The sequence below is a fragment of the Microtus pennsylvanicus genome, chromosome 1 (genome assembly GCF_037038515.1).
Source record: "Microtus pennsylvanicus isolate mMicPen1 chromosome 1, mMicPen1.hap1, whole genome shotgun sequence".
Taxonomy (NCBI): Eukaryota; Metazoa; Chordata; class Mammalia; order Rodentia; family Cricetidae; genus Microtus; species Microtus pennsylvanicus.
In genome coordinates, this window is record NC_134579.1 from 101,103,300 (window position 1) to 101,120,194 (window position 16,895).

Genomic DNA, 16,895 nt, shown 5'->3' on the forward strand with positions numbered 1-16,895 from the left:
TATTCCACAACATAGACAAATGTAACACACCTTTACATAAAGTAATATTCCACAACATAGACAAATGTAACACACCTTTACACAGTTAAAGTAATATTCCACGACCGTATTAAAAGTCTTTTTAAGATTTCTTTCCTCTTTTTTTTTTTTGTTTTTTGAGACAGGGTTTCTCTGTAGCTTTGGTGCCTATCCTGGAACTAGCTCTTGTAGACCAGGCTGGTCTTGAACTCACAGAGATCCGCCTGCCTCTTCCTCCCGAGTGCTGGGATTAAAGGTGTGCACCACCACCACCAGCATCTTTCTTTTTTTAATGTATATGTTTTGCCTACATGTGTATCTGTGTACCCTCCAGTTCAGAACCAAGTGCCATCCTCAGATCCCTTAAGAGCCCCCAAGTTTCATTCAGACACTCAAGGGACATAGTTGTCACTATCTCATTACATTGTCTCCAAGCGCCAACCCCTCCCACGGAAACTTTTTTTTGAAAGATTTATTATGTATACAGTGCTCTGCCGGCATTTATGCCTGCAGGCTAGAAGAGGGCACCAGATCTCATTACAGATGGTTGTGAGCCACCATGTGGTTACTGAGAATTGAACGCGGGACCTCTGGAAGGGCAGTCTTAACCTCTGAGCCATCTCTCCAGCCCCTTAAAGTTACTCTTACTGGCCTGGAGCTAAACTGTCTAGCCATGGAGCCCCAAGGATCTGCTTGTCTCCATCTGTCCAGACCTGGGTGGGATTACAAGCTCACCACTGCACCCTTTTTAGATTTTTTTTCTTACTGTGTGTGCATATATGGGTATTTTGCCTGCATATATATGCCTTGCACCATGTGCATACCAGGTGCCCAATGAAGCCAAAAGAGGGTATTGGAACTGGAGTTCTAGATGGTTGAGAGTCACCATGTGGGTCCTGGGAATTGAACCTAGGTCCTCTGCAAGAGCAACCAGTGCTATTAACCACTGAGCTATTGTTCCAGCTCCATGCCTGGCTTTTTTAAATTGTGGGTTCTGAGGACAGCAAGCACTTTACCAACTGAACTTTACCTTTTGTTTGTTTTAAGGTTAGTATGTAGCCTTATATAACCCAGACTCGTATGGAATTTGCTATATAGGTAAGGGTGACCTCGAACTACTGATCCTCCTGCCTGCACCTCCCATGTGCTAGGATTCCTGTCTCCTGGCATGTGCCACGACACCCAACTTTCCATGTGGTTTTGTAGAGCTGTTTTACAAACTACCAGCTTGGGAGGCAAGAACAGATAGAAAGGTTTCAGGCTGCAGCTGGGAGACTCACCCACTGCAGGCACATTGCCAGCCTCCAGGAACAGGCCATACTGCCTTCCCTACGGATAAGTGGGTCTGCATCAAATTAGAGACCTTAATACAGGGTCTCAACCTGTGGGGTCTCAATCCCTTCAGAGTCATACATCAGATTTCCTGCATATCACGACTCAGAACAGTAGCAAAATTACAGTTACGAAGTGGCAACAAAATAATTTTATGGTTGGGGTGGTCACTGCAACATGAACTGTGTTAAAGGGTCACAGCATTTGGAATGGTCCAAGAAAGTAGTTACAGAATACAGGGTGGGACTGTGGGATTGCACAGTGTATTGGAACAAGAGAGCTGTCTGTGCTCATTCTGTTCACTGCATTTAATAGAATATCCCAGTGACTGGCCAGCACTGGTGAGAGGGCAAAACATGTGTCTGCTCCTGCTCACCATGGTTCCCATGAAGTAGAGAGCTGAGTCTGGCCCTGCTAGAACATTTTAAGAGCATGTGGGGCCCAAAATGGAAGGGCTGCAGGTTTGGCTCAGAAGCAAAGCACTTCTCTAGAATCCCCCAGTGAGGGGCTGGGGTGTGGCTCAGTGGTAGAGCCCTTGCCTAGAATCCCCCAGTGAGGGGCTGGGGTGTGGCTCAGTGGTAGAGCCCCTGCCTAGAGTTTCCCAGTGAGGGGCGAAAGGTATGTCAGTGGCTGAGTGATTGTCTAGCATATGTGAAGTCCTGCATTCAATTCCCAACCTAAGGTATAATGGACAGCAACAATGACTAAGGCTTAGTTGGAGTCATTGCTAGATAGATACCTCAGCATCTACAAAGAGCAGGCAGGACACTCAGACCTTCCCTTAAATACCAAACACAGTTTGACGGGCATGGTGGTGCACACCTACCTATCAAGCCAGCATCAAGGAAGCTGAAGCAAGAAGTCTGCTATGAGTTCGAGGTCAGTGAGACCCTGTCTCCGAGAGATGAATGAACAGACAAGTGAGATGCACAGCAGAGAGTGCCAGGCATCTAGATAAAGTCTGAGGTAGCCAGCACTGATAAGAAAGTGTGTGGATCCTGGGCCCAAATAACACTCGGAATTTAGCAGAGAGAAATAGTGTCCAGCCAACTGAGGTGTGCCTGGCAGAGTTGGCTAACTGTTGCTCATGACTGATGCTAACTTTCGGACTTAGCAATACACAGAGATTGTGAGTGACCTGGACAAATCCAGTTTGGTGCAGTGAACAGCAGAACCCAACTGATGGTCTTGGAGAGTTAGGCATTGGAGAACAGACAAGTTCTTCAGTGGGACCCAGAGGGGCAATTTGTTAAGGATACCCTCATGGGTGCACTGGGCAGTTCTCAATGTCTGTGAGGCCTTGTGGATTCAGGGTAAAGGTGACACGGTGTGCATTGATTAACTAGCCCTCAACCCCTACCTGGCCTGCAAGAAGCTAATTTAAGACAGCAGGGTCCCCTGCCATCAGAAAAGCCAATGACTGCAGCACCCTAGGCCTCTCTGACTCCTATGACAAGCTCTTGCACGCGGTCTGTCTGCGGGCTCCTTGTGCCTTGATTCTTGTCACCATTCTTTCTGTAGCACTAGCGATGGGACCCAGAGCCTCGTGCGTGCCAGGCAGGTACTCTACCTTTGAGTTGCATCCCCCAGCCCCTCTGCGAGGGGTTCTGCACAGCTGTCCTCCAGCACTCCCATCCCTCACTGGGGTGTTCTAGGGAGACCCTGAGCCATGCTACCAACCACTTACTGCTTTAGCTATGCTGTAACCCCAGCCCTTGTATTATTTGAGACCGAGTCTCACTGTGTATCTCAGGTTGGCCTGAAACTCACAATCCCGCTATGCTAGGATTATAAGTTGTGAGATACCACGCTCACCTCTTTGTGACTAACAGAGTCTAGCTTCCTTAGACCCTGGCTTCGATAGTATTCTTATTTCTTTACCTCTGTGAAATGTACCTTCTTAGGAAGCCCTTCCAGTCTCTTGCAGGAAAATGAGGCTCCACAGACCTTTGTAGGGGGATGAAGAAGTCTTAGACCCTCTGGCACTCGTCCAACCCCATCACACTCAGTCCTGTATGCTCCTTGCTTCCCAACATGCTTTCTCATGCACGCATGCTCCCCACCACCAGTCACCACCTTGCCCATATCCCCTTTTCTGGCTGCTCTGGGCTTCCCCTGTGTGAACTGGACCATGCACATGCCAGCAGACCTTCTTCTTCAGCTCAGGGCACCATGCCCCCACCTCATTTGTGGGCCGTCCCTCTATCACTGCACCCTGAACACACTCCCCCCAAGGGTTACACCTCAGCTGTGATCTCTCAGAGCCTTTGCCTTTCCCCCATCCCTGCCTTCAGTCATTCCTAGACTGGCGTCTCTCCAGCCTCCATGTCCAGTCTCAGGTTCCCAGATCCAAGTACTCTAATCATTGACATCTTCCTACTACTTCAAGAGCCACACCAAACTGCTGCCCAATTTGATGGTCCCAGGTCTAGGCTCAGACCTCCTCTCTTGGGTTCAAACAGGGTCCCAACCCCCCTCCCCCACCTCTCCCTCCTACTGCCACCCTGAAATCTCCCTGGACTCCCCAAATCAGATAGCTTGCCCAACACCATGGACTCCCTAGAAAACAGGCCTAGAATTCAGGCTCAGTTCTGGAACATTCCACCTTAGGACCTTCCCTTTTTTGCCACATGCCATCTAGAGAGATGACCGAAACACGTTGGTATGCATGTCCCTACCTCCAACCAACAAGGCAGCCACTGGCAGCATTCTCTCTACATTAGATCCGTAGCTGAGGTCCCTCGAGCGGGGTGCAATATCAGTTACTTTTCTCATTGCTACACGAAAATGCCAGACCAAAGGAACTTCAGGGAGGAAGAGTTCATTTGGGCGCAGACTCTGAGAGACCAGTCCTTCGTAGGAGAGAAAGCACAGCAGCAGAAGCATGGGGCGGCTGGTCACATGGCAGCCACAGTCTGGAAGCAGAGAGAGCCAAGCCTGTGCTGGTGCTCAGCTCACTTTCTCCTTTTTATCCAGTCTGAGACACCAGCCCACCAGATGGCTCTGCCCACATTCAGGGTGGGTCTTCCGTCTTTCTTCAGTCAACAGTCTAAAAGCTCTCTCACAGACACACCCGGAGGTGGGCTAGATGCTTCCAGATCCTGTCAGGTTGGCAGCTGTTATTAACCATCACAGACTCCAGGCTTCTCATCCTGGTGTGGAGTGATAGGTTCCAGCACAGACTGTCCCAGACCCTGTCCCTTTGACCTCACCCCACGGCCTCCCTGCCCAGCTTCTGCTAGTTTCTCCTCTGTGCCCACTTTTAGCAGCACATCCGCACTGGCCACTGGACAGCCCCCAAAGCCGTCTTCAGAGTTGACCTCCCCAGAGCCTGAACCCCAGCCCAGATCCCCTCAGTGCTGATGCCGTATCTGAGAGCATTTACAGCCATAGTGGCAAAGGTCTCCGGACAGCTGAACACACTGTCCACAGATGAGCTGGCCTGGGCCTCCCTGAGGCCTGAGGGTCTGCTCTCAGGGCACTTCACATATGCCCAGAATGTCACTGGTGTACGCAGGCAAAGGACCTGCCTTCTGCTCCCAGGAACCCGCTGGACACTGCACATCTTTCCTGTGTCCATGGGCAGCTCCCACAATGAAATGGCCACAGACTGAAGACAGATAAGACAAACAGGCCAAGGCCTCTGATCCAAGCCCCAAGCAATGACACAGGAGGGTTCTCTGAGTCCCTGGTGAGTCCCTGTGAAGATTTACACACTTCTCAGGACCCAGGTTCATTGTGGATGGGTGGCAGTTGCTTCTCCATGGGCTTTCCTCAGCCCTGTCCCTCTAGCCCATGGCACAGGTACTTTGATATAGGACCATTCCTGGGCAAGGTCCAGTTTGTGGATGTTCAGAAACTAAACCTATCCCTTCCTTCCACCCGACTGCTGCTTTCCTCTGTAAATGTCGCCGAGAGCCCTGTTAGCTTTCTGTGGCTCTCTTCCCTTCTGTCTCAATGCTCCTGTCTATCCGCTTTCCTGAGTCTGCATGGTACCGTGAGAAAGTAGGCTCTGCAGTCCCTCCACTAGCCTGGATCAAAGGAGTCTACACCAGGTCAGCAAACGATGACACTGTACCCTCTCCCCATGGGGGTCACCAGGGTCTAAACTCACCCTTGCCTTCCACAGCTGTCCCTCATGGCCTGGTCTTGCCCTGGGGTCCACCCTCTGCCTTACCACCTTATTTCAATCAATACCACCTACCGTTGTGGTCCAAATGGATGGCAGCCACCCACAGGCTGAGCCGCAGACAATGCCGTGGGGACAGGCCGAGGGTGTCCTGTGAAGGATACGGCATCTCTCCACAGCTGCTCAGAACTTTGAGGTGCAGAAAAGGCTTGGTGTGTGTTGGGATGACAGGGGACTTTCCCCAGCCCGTGGCCTAGAGCCCAACTATCATACTCAGACACTCCTGCTTGAGTGTTTGCCAGAGAGTCACTAAGGCTGGCCAAGTACTTGAACCATTTTCCTGTCAGGGCTCACAGGAGCCTCTGGACTTCTGAGGCCATAGTGCCCCCTAGTGTCTATTGGCAGGACTTTAAGTGAATTTATTGTCACAGCTTGCTTGCTTGCTTTTTCCTTCCTTCTTTCCTACCTGCCTACCTACCTTCCTTCCTTCCTTATTTATCTATTTAATGTGTAGAAACATTTTTTTCTGAATGTGCAAATGTGTGAACCACATGTGTGACTTGTGCCTGTGGAGGTCAGATGAGAGTGTTGGATCCCCTGGAACTGGAGTTACAGATGCTATCACGTTGATGCTGGAAACTAAACCTAGGCCATCTGCAAGAGCTGTTAAAAGCTGAGGCATCTCTCTTCTCCCTACTATAACAGATTTTTCAAATAAAAGTCAGAAAGGGTGATTTCTCTTCCAAAACTTGAGGTACAGGGAACCCTCAGTGACAGAGCACCTACCCAGAATCCCCCAGTGAGGGACTGGGGTGTGACTCAGTGGTACAGCACCTGCCCAGAATCCCCCAGTGTGGGGCTGGGGTGTGACTCAGTGGTAGAGCACCTGCCCAGAATCCCCCAGTGAGGGGCTGGGGTGTGGATCAGTGGTAGAGCACCCTCCTAGAATCTCCCATGAGGCACTGAAGGCATGGCTCAGCAGCAACAAGCTATTCTAGCATGTTTAAATGTTCAAGGCCTTGGGTTCTAGAACCCAAAAAGTTGGGGTGGGTGCCTTCTTGATAAAACTCATAGCTCTTGGATAGGAAATGAACAGGGTTACAGGTCAGGAGACCTTGAGTGGTCACCCCACTACCTCTGTCTCCACCATTGCCTCTGAAGCCTCATTTGTGGTGAGTTCCTGAGTTGGGACAGCTCCCTGCCTGCCCTACTGCACCCTATTCCCTCCAACCTCTGAGTTATCCAGTGCAGGAGTAGAGAAGGCAACTAGAGTTCTCAGGCTTTCGTGCTTTCAGTTTGGGGGCCGTGGAAGGTACCGAGGATCCCTGTGCCCCAGACTTCTCTGATGGCCGCACCTTCCTTTCACCACAGGGCGCTGTGCGGAGCTGCAGATCCACCTCACTGAGGCCACCACCAAGGTCGTTGAACAAAAGGAATTGATTGCCCGCCTGGAGCAGGACCTCAGCACCATCCAGTCCATCCAGCGGCCTGACGCCGAAGTAAGCCTCTGCCTGCCCTGCTCACTGAGCCCCGCCCAGGGTCTTGGAACCCCAAAGCACAGGCCTCCTCATTTTAATTTTTATTAAATGTATTTGTTCATTCGTTCATCCCACAATGTTCGAGTAAGTCTTGTCTTTTCCTTTTTATCCTTCAGGGAGCTTCTGAGCAAGGCCTAGAGAAGATTCCAGAACCCATCAAGGAGGCCACAGCCCTGTTCTCTGGTGAGGAAAGACTGGCTGACTAGCACTTGCCCAAGGAGTTGGGGGCCAGGGAGAGCACTTGGTGCATGTTGAGAACTCAGACCCCCAAAGTATATGTTCTCCCTCAAAGAAAGAAGGGGGCCCATCCCAGCAGTGTCTGCCTCCATGGTTTACCAGTGACCTCAGAGAATAGATTCAGGGGGAGAGCTCCCAGCCACCCTCTGCAGCATCCAGGCCAGAAGCCTAGGCTTCCTGGCCCCCCAGTTTCCTCAGCGTTCTCATGCTTTAGTGGTCCTCCCCCCCCACCCCAACCACCATCACCGTCTCCACCATTGTGTTTCGTGGCCAGAAAGATCTGGTGTCGGTTTCATAGATGGAGAAACCCCAGCACACCTCACCTGATGGCTGCAAGGCTTCCTGTTCAAGTACCAGAGACACAGGGAGGGGAAGGTTGGAACCTGACCCTCTGACAGTGCAGATGGTGATCAGTGCCCTAACATAACAAGCCATTTCCTGCTGCCTCCTAGGACCCTCGGTGCCAACCAGTGGGACCCTTCCAGAAGGGCAGGTGGACTCCCTACTTTCCATCATCTCCAGCCAGAGGGAACGTTTCCGCACCCGGAACCAAGAGCTGGAGGCTGTGAGTCCACCCTGCTTCCTGTCCCCTCAGAGGCCTCAAATCTGCATGCACAAATGTGGGAAGGCACAGGCTCAGGGGAAACAACCTATGCATCAACAAGCAAGATTAGATGTGTTCTGTGCCCTTGAGACGTCCCGAGGAGGCTGTGCCACTTGGGGCCTTGAGAACTGTTCAGGGACTCAGGAAAGAACATGCGGGGTTTTCCAGGGTTGGAGGAAAGAGACATAGGACACCAGACTGCCTGGCTGGAATACCTTCATAGGCTTTGACAGGAGTGAGGGACTACAGCATGGAGGGCCCCTGGGTACAGCAGGCCATGGAGGAATAGCTGCAGCACATTGGAGAATGCGAAGCAGGATGGATGGGAGAGCGTAGGGCAGACCCCCATCAAAATGAACTGTATGCCAGGACTGGTGGCACAAGTCTATAACCCCATTTTCTAAAGATGCTGAGGCAGGATGATTTTTTTTTTTTTTTTTTTTGGTTTTTCAAGACAGGGTTTCTCTGTAGTTTTGGAGCCTGTCCTGGAACTAGATCTGTAGACCAGGCTGGCCTTGAACTCCCAGAGATCCGCCTGCCTCTGCCTCCCGAGTGCTGGGATTAAAGGCGTGCGCCACAACCGCCCGGCTGGCAGGATGATATCTTAAATTCAGAGTCAGCCTGAGCAATTTAGCAAGACCATCTGTCAAGAAAAGGGACTGAAGATAAGTCAGTGGTAGAGCTAGGGGTATAGCTAAGTGGTAGAGCACCTGCCTAGAATCCCCCAGTGAGGACTGGAGTGTGACTCAGTGGTAGAGCACCTGCCTAGAATCCCCCAGTGAGGGCTGGAGTGTGACTCAGTGGTAGAGCACCTGCCTAGAATCCCCCAGTGAGGGGCTGGGGTGTGGCTCAGTGGTAGAGCCCCTGCCTAGAATCCCCCAGTGAGGGGCTGGAGTGTAGCTCAGTGGTAGAGCCCCTGCCTAGAATCCCCCAGTGAGGGGCTGGGGTGTGGCTCAGTGGTAGAGCCCCTGCCTAGAATCCCCCAGTGAGGGGCTGGGTGTGGCTCAGTGGTAGAGCCCCTGCCTAGAATCCCCCAGTGAGGGGCTGGGGCATGGGCCAAGGGCAGTACACTTACCTGGCATACATAGATACTAGGTTCCATCCCCAGGACTACAAGCAAAAGAAAGAAGGCAGGGTGCAACAGATGGAAGGTTTGGGGGTTTGTGGTTTCAAACCTTTCAATCTATGATGGTTTGTCACTGTTGCCTTGACCTGTAGCCAAGCAGCACATCGTGGTGAAGTATATGACCAAGGCAAGCTGCTTACTTCATAGCTGCCAGCTAGCGAAGAAACTGGGAGGATTTGAGTCTCAGTATTCTTTCCGGGGACACACCTCCCATAAGGCCCCACCTAGTTAAGGTTCTTCCACCTCTGAATAGTGCCCCAGCACCGGAGACTAAGCCTCCTGCACATGATCTTTGAGTGCACATGATCTGAATAGTAAGGCTAGAGCGGTGTCTCCGCTTAAGAGCACTTGTTGCTCTTATGGAGGATCCAGATGTGCTTCCCAGCACCAGCATGGCAACTCACCACTGTCTGTAACACCCCATTCTGGCCTCCGTGGGCACCACACATACCTGCCGACACATCAAATAAGTAAATCTTTTTAAATTTTTATTTAAAAAAAATCCAAACCATAACGAATAGCTAATTCAAATATGAAGAAACTGGCCTTTCTGTGAAGGGACTTTCTAGAGGAGACTCTGGGAACAGAGTCAGCAGTTCAAGACCATGGGCGGCTAGGAGATGCTCAGTGGGTAATGTGCTCCGTGCGCAAACACGAGGACCTGAGTTCCATCCACCCTTGCCCTGACTCCATTCACAGGAGAGCCGCATGGCCCAGCACACCATCCAGGCCCTGCAGAGCGAGCTGGACAGTCTACGCGCTGACAACATCAAGCTTTTTGAGAAGATCAAGTTCTTGCAGAGTTACCCCGGCCGGGTAAGCCCGTTAGCCCCAGAGGGACCAGGTGGGGAGCGAGGCTGATGGAGCACTTGAGGTCAAATTGGGGAGGATTGGATGGTAGTCAGCACCGGGGGACTCGAAATTATATTTGTGTGCACACACATATGCATGTGCGCGTGTGTGCACACGCACACACACCTGTCAGATATCCACCCTGCATGGAGCAAGCCACTCCAGAGAAATGCTATAGAGGTTCATTCAGAACCAGCCAGAAGGTAGCAAGCTACCACACAAGTCAGGGCACAAGTCCAAGGTCCCCAACCAAGGCCTCACTAGCTCCAGCTATCCCTCTGTGGTACATGGATGGTCTGCCAGCTCACCCTAGACAGGGGATTTAACACTTGTATGCTAAACATGTAAGACAGGCCCTGGGCACTAGGGATGTGATGGGGACATTGTTTTTGAGACAGGGTTGTGTGTACCTCAGGCTAGCCTCAGAGTTACTGTGTAACTGAGACTAGCTTTAAACCTGCAATCCTCCTGCCTCCACCTCTCCAGTGCTGGGATAGGATGCATGTGTCACCATGCCTAGTTTGAATTAATGTGTTCTAAACAAAAAACAAAAATCTTAAGACTCTTTTATGTTTCTGGTGTCTTGCGTTCATGTATGTCTGTACACTACACGTGGGCAGAAGAGAGCACTGGATCCCGGAACTGGAGTTGTGAAGGTTGTGAGCCTCTGTGCAGGTGCTGGGAACTGAACTCAGGTTCTCTGGAAGAGTAGCTGCTTCTCTTAAGCTCTGAGACATCTCTCCAGCCCCCTTGCAATTTTTTTTTCAAGACAGGGTTTCTCTGTGTATCTTTGACTGTCCTAGAACTCACTTTGTAGACCAGGCTGGCCTCGAACTCACAGAGATCTGCCTGCCTCTGCCTCCTGAGTGCTGAGATCAAAGGTGTGCGCCACTGCACCTGGATCACAATTTGTTTTTGTTGTTGTTGTTATTTTGTTTCTTTATTGACTAAGCATGGTAGTGCCTGGAGATGGTGGAAGGCTGGCGCAGGAGGCTCACCAATTTGAGGCCAGACTAGACTACCTAATGAGACTCTGTCTAAAAAGAAGAATGGTTGGGAAGACACCATTTTCTGACCTCTGTGGGCACTGCACACATGTGGTACACATATAGGCAAACCACTCATGTACATAAAAAATAAATTTTAGAAAAACAAAAAATAAAAAGATACCTATAATGTATACCCCGAAAACAAATGAACAGGAAAGACTAGAAACCTGTTTGTTGTGGTGGCTTCTGTCAGCCCCCAGGCCTGTCAGGCAGGGTCCACCATGTGCACAGAAACCCTCTCAGTAGCTCAGGGAAGGACAGAGTGGGTAATAAGGGCTAGGGAGATGGTTCAGTGGGCAAAGTGTTTGCCATGCAAGCCTGTGGACTAGAGTTCAGATCCCACACTCCCCTGTAAGTGAGAGCCTGTAGGACCATGTAGGTATGGCAGCCTGCCTGTAATTCCAGAATTCAGAAGGCAGAGAGGCAAGCTCTAGCTAGACTAGCGATATAGACAAGCCTGTAGGTCAAATGAGAGATCCTGCCCCAATGGATACGTGTAATATAACTCCTGACCTCAGGGCTTCTATGTGCACACACACACACACACACACGGGGGGGGGGGGGAAGGAGGGAGGAAACTTAAAGACTTTTATGGTCCTAAGCCTCTTGGCCCAACAGCACTCACTATTCCCACTCAATTGAAGCAAGAACCCTTTCTGGGCCACTAGAGGGCACCCAGGCTCTGTAAACCAATGTGCCTCTTCTGCAGGGTACTGTCTGCCCCTTTGGCTCTCAGTAACCTTCTCTTGCTCAGTGGCACTCACCTGTTGGAAGGCTGAGACAGGAGGACCACTTGAGGCCAGAAGTTCAAGGTTCCCAGAACATACACACACACACACAAACACACACACACACACACACACACACACACAGCCACCCCCATGCACTGGGAACAGCTCTCTGTCTTCTATCTTTTCTAAGATGTAGCTCCCCAGAGGTTTTATGCCCCATTCTTGGGGTTGGGAAATAAGGGGAGAGAACGCAAGACCCCCAGTCATTCCATAACATGCAAGCCACCGCCACATTAGCAGTGTCACCCTGGACCCTCCCCCAGCTCTAACCCTCCCTGTCCTGGAGCCCAGATCCCCAGGCCAGGTGACTGACTGGGTCTCTCTGCTCCCCTGTGCAGGGCAGTGGCAGCGATGACACCGAGCTGCGCTACTCCTCCCAGTATGAAGAACGCCTGGACCCTTTCTCCTCCTTCAGCAAGCGGGTTCGTGAATAGGGACCTGGGACTGGGGATGTGGCTCAGGGGTAGAGTGCCTTCTAGAGTCCTCCAGTGAGGGTCTGTGGGCGTGGCTCAGAGCCCTTGTCTGCTGTGGGTGAGGCCCTGGGTCCCATCCACAAAACAGCATCCTCTGCTCCATGTGCCCTGTCTACTCGGGCATACCACCCCTTCCCCCGGAACGCCTGAGCCACCTCTGTATAGCCCGGGTGTAGTCTCCATGGAAGGTGTATGTCAGTGAGCAGCCGTGGTTCTCAACCTTCTTGATGCTGCAACCCTTTAACACAGTTCCTCATGCCGTGATGACCCCAACCATACAATTATTTTCGTTGCTACTTCATAGCTGTAATTTTGCTCCTGTTACAAATCATAATGTAAATATCTAATAGTGGGATGGTCTTAGGCAACCTCTGTGAAAGGGTTGTTTGACCCCAAAGGAGTTGTGACCCACAAGGTGAGAACCGCTGGTGAACAGGGTAACCCAGAATACACCTGCAGGGTCAACCAGATCAGCAAAGGGGTTACAACTGCCTGTGGCAGGTGACTGGTGACAGGAGCCACCCCAAGCTCCCTCCCTCCTAGGCTGCAGAAGCCCTGCCCATGAAGGACTTCCCTATAGTTAGAAAGAGATACTAGGCCGGGGCCATAGGTTGTTAGGGAGCCCAGGCTGTCATATTGAGTGTGACACCAGATTAGGCACCCAGGGAGTTCCCTGTAGCTCTTTAGTGTGGTAAAGTGACATCGATGGTCAGGCAGCTTTGCACAGGTAGGGATCCCTTTTTGTGGGACCCTCTCTTCATGTCTCTGTCTTCAGGAGCGGCAGAGGAAGTACCTGGGCCTGAGCCCCTGGGACAAGGCCACCCTTGGCATGGTGAGTCCATATCCCCGTATTCACCCATGGTGTGCCTACGTCCTTGGCCTTTAGCCCCTTCTGAAGGAGCCTCAAGTCACACAGACCCTCTTCTGGGTGATCCACCTCGAGAACACGACCTCTGGGACAGCTCATCAGGTGACATCGGTGCCTGTAGTTTCAGGGACGGGTTTGCAGGAGGCACATTCACCAGAAACTCTGTATCAGTGACTCTGCAGATAAAGGATTTGTTGAGCGAATGGGAACTGAGTTTGAGTCACGGTACCCATGTAAAATAGTCTGGTGCCATGGCAAGCATCTGAACCCCAGCACTAGGGTGGCGGTGGTGGAAATGTGCAGCTTGCTAGCTGGCCAGTCTAGCCAAATCTGATTCCACGTTCTCGGAGATACCCTGTCTTTAAAAAAAAAAAAAAAGTTGATCCAGGCATACTGACAATACTTGGACAATACTTGGGAGGCAGAAGCAGGCAGACCTCTGTAGTCAAGGCCAAGTGTGCTTCTGGCTTCCACGGGCGTGTGCACACGAACACACACAAAAAAAATTACCTCTGTAGCCTAAGTACCCCATTTGTCACAGGGGGCAAGTGGGTTCCTGCTGCCAGCCCACCCCTTCTCCCGTCTGCAGAGCCCTGAAGGAAAGAGCACAGAGCAACACCATGCCCACCTATCCCCTTGTTTGCCTGCAGGGACGCCTGATTCTCTCCAACAAAATGGCTCGCACCATTGGCTTCTTCTACACCTTGTTCCTGCACTGCCTGGTCTTTCTGGTGAGCGTGCACACATCAGCCAGGGATGTCTCCAGGCTATTCTGGGCAGCAGGGCACTGTTACTGTATGGAGGACTTCCAGAGCCTCCTCAGTGCCACACCCTCAGCTCTGGCTTAGTACAGTCTCCTCCACCAACTCCAAGGACTCAAACTCCTTTAGAGATAAGGAAAACAACAACACCAGCCCCCTCTGCCCCCCCCCCCCCGGGGAGAGCTGAGCCACTTTGAAGAGGAGGCCAGGGACCCTGTCCTGGAAGTGCTTTGAGGAAAGACTGGGTGAAGAAATAGGCATGCAGATGAAGGCCTGTCATCCCAGCTACTTGGGAGGTTGAAGCAGAAGGATCACAAGTTCAAGCCCTGCCTGTGCTACATAGCATGTTCAAGGACAACTTAATGAGGCCTTCTCTCAGAAAGTAAAAAGAGGACTGGAGATATAGTTTAGCAGTAGGGCACCTGCCTAGAATCCCCCAGTGAGGGGCTGGGGTGTGGATCAGTGGTAGAGCACCTGCCTAGAATCCCCCAGTGAGGGGCTGAGGTGTGGCTCAGTGATAGAGCACCTGTCTAGAATCTCGCCCCACCCCCAGAGGCTGGGGGCATGTTTCAGGGATAGGATACCTGCTTAGCATATGTGAGGCCCAGGTTCCATTTCCTGCATTGGTGGGAGGGAGGTTAAGGCAGGAAAAGAGCAGGCCTAACTAGACCCTCAGGGAATAGACAGTGGGCTGCCCAGAGAAGGCCCTTGCGGGACTATCTGCCCAGGTAGAGAGTGGGCTGAGGGCAGTCCAAGGACATGGGGCTGAGTGATGCCTCTATCTACCAGGTAGAGGGAAATAGGTATGGACTGTATGCATTAAAGGCTGCAGCATCAGGAGCCACTGCCCTACTAAGCATGGTGAAAGATAGCCCTGGGGCTAGCCTGGTTTCCTAGTCCAGTGCTCTTGTGGAATCTGCCCACAGTGGTAGAAGGCTAACTTGAATAACTGTGTCTGCTGCTTTCTAAGCATCTATTAAGTAGGCTGGCTCTGGAGTATCTCCAAGACCACCCATGCTAGGACTGGGCCACGAGACCCTTCTGCCCCGCAGACCAGGCCTAACAGCTGTAGATGGCAATGGCAGTTGTCATGATATCTCTACCTGACCAGGTGCTGTACAAGCTGGCATGGAGTGAAAGCGTGGAGAGAGACTGTGCTGCCACCTGCGCCAAGAAGTAAGGATGTCCCCTGGTCCTCCCAAACCTAGAGCCAAGCCTTCATGACCCCCAGCACTAGCTCCAAGCTCCGTGTTTTTGCCTCTAACACAGCTCCCCTCCTGGTGTCCCCAGGCCTCTAACACAGCTCCCCTCCTAGTGTCCCCTCCTGGTGTCCCCAGGCCTCTAACACAGCTCCCCTTCTGCTGTCCCCTCCTGCTGTCCCCTCCTGCTGTCCCCAGGGCTCTAACACAGCTCCCCTCCTGCTGTCCCCTCCTGCTGTCCCCAGGGCTCTAACACAGCTGTCCTCCTGCTGTCCCAAGGCCTCTAACACAGCTCCCCTCCTGCTGTCCCCAGGCCTCTAACACAGCTCCCCTCCTGGTGTCCCTAGTCCTGTGCTCATCCATCTTCTTCTATACTTAGTCTCAGCTTCATTCCTGTTCCCTCAGGTTTGCCGATCATCTGCACAAATTCCATGAGAGTGACAACGGGGCAGCAGCTGGTGATTTATGGCAGTGACACCCAGGCTCATCGGAGAAATGTTGGCTGCCTCCCCCACCCCCCGTTTGATCAGCTGTATCTAATGACATAGACTCCCCACCCCAAAAAAATCCCCCACGGAAACTGTCTCTGTCCTCAGCCAACAGCTGCCAGATGCCCCAGAGCCCTTGGAGCCCCTTTCAAAGGATGTCACAGCCCCATAGGAGCCCCAAGGTCCAGACAACCCCTGGCACACAGCTAGGCTGGGGCCCCGAGGCTCCACCCTCAGTCTAGTCACTGACCTGGCTCCGCCCACATCAGAACCTCTAGCCCTGGTGGCAGAGCTTCCTGGCTGTGATAAAGCTTGTCACCGCCCATTCTGGCATTCCTATAGGCTCTCTTAGGACCCCACCCATACCACAGAATAGGTGGAAGGCTCTTCTTGGCCTGCGGGCTTTTTGTCTGCCCTATTCCCCAGGGGGGCAGAAGTTTGATTGAACCTCTCTGCCTTCTCTAAGACAGGGAGCTATACAGAAGGCGGGATGGTTTCCACTACCCCTTCCAGCACCCAATCCATGATTTGAGTTCTGCTTGCTTCTTTAGCAAAGTTTTCTGGTTTCTATAAGAGGAAGTCTCTCCAACAAGGCTCCTGTGCCCCAGGCACTTCAGACCACAGTCTGCAAGGCCCCAGCAAAACTACTTCTGGGCTAGGATAGCCAGGCCACCTCTCAGGGCCACCCATCTTCCTCAGCTGGATCTGATGCTTTCTTCAGCTTTGCATGTTTGAAATAAAGACTCCTTGCAGCCACAGTGGGGCCTTGTGTTCTGTGACTCTTCAGCTAGATACTGTGTGTCTGAGAGGCTAGTGGGTACCTGCAGCCCCATCCCCTGGCGCTTACCTGGCAGGTAGATAGGAACTCTCTCACCTTCCTATCCCCAAGAATGCTGTGAATGTGTACAGAGCTTTGTTGGAACCCAGACCAGAGTGTCTGAGTCTGTTGAATACAGTCCCATCCAAACCAGAAATCTTTTATTCCCAAACAAATTGTTGGATCTAACTCAGTGTTACAGTTTGCCTAGAACGCCCCCTCGTGAGAGGCTCAGGTGTGGCCCAGTGGTAGAGCACCTGCCTAGAATCCCCAGTGAGGGGGTTGGGGTGTGGCTCAGTGGTAGAGTGTTACCTAGCATGCCCAAGGCCCTGAGTTCAATCCCCATCCCAAAAAATAAATAACAGTGCTCTCTCTCTCTCTCTCTCTCTCTCTCTCTCTCTGTGTGTGTGTGTGTGTGTGTGTGTGTGTGTGTGTGTGTGTGTGTGTGTCCTCAGCAGTCAGGATGCTGGAGTAAGAGAATCATTACTTCATTGCCAGCCTGAGCTACAACAGCAACAGTAGCGTCTCATAAAACCACATATCACAGGGTACTCACCAGCCATGGCTGATGGCCTGACATGTCTTAAAATGTCTCATGACACTTCCATGTCAA

General features: G+C 51.9%; 1 protein-coding gene across 2 annotated transcripts in view; it reads left to right on the top strand.

Moving 5' to 3' along the window:
* Cux1 (cut like homeobox 1) overlaps positions 1-16,223 on the top strand; it is a 324,514-nt gene extending 308,291 nt beyond the window's left edge. For both annotated transcript variants that reach the window (XM_075976471.1, XM_075976479.1), the window contains exons 15-23: positions 6,851-6,978; positions 7,134-7,200; positions 7,707-7,819; positions 9,684-9,800; positions 12,015-12,098; positions 12,925-12,981; positions 13,668-13,748; positions 14,890-14,954; positions 15,383-16,223. In XM_075976471.1, the coding sequence (XP_075832586.1) occupies positions 6,851-6,978; positions 7,134-7,200; positions 7,707-7,819; positions 9,684-9,800; positions 12,015-12,098; positions 12,925-12,981; positions 13,668-13,748; positions 14,890-14,954; positions 15,383-15,452 (782 nt within the window). In that variant the 3' untranslated portion in view covers positions 15,453-16,223. The remainder of the gene's footprint in view (positions 1-6,850; positions 6,979-7,133; positions 7,201-7,706; positions 7,820-9,683; positions 9,801-12,014; positions 12,099-12,924; positions 12,982-13,667; positions 13,749-14,889; positions 14,955-15,382) is intronic.
* The last annotated feature ends 672 nt before the right edge of the window (positions 16,224-16,895 follow it).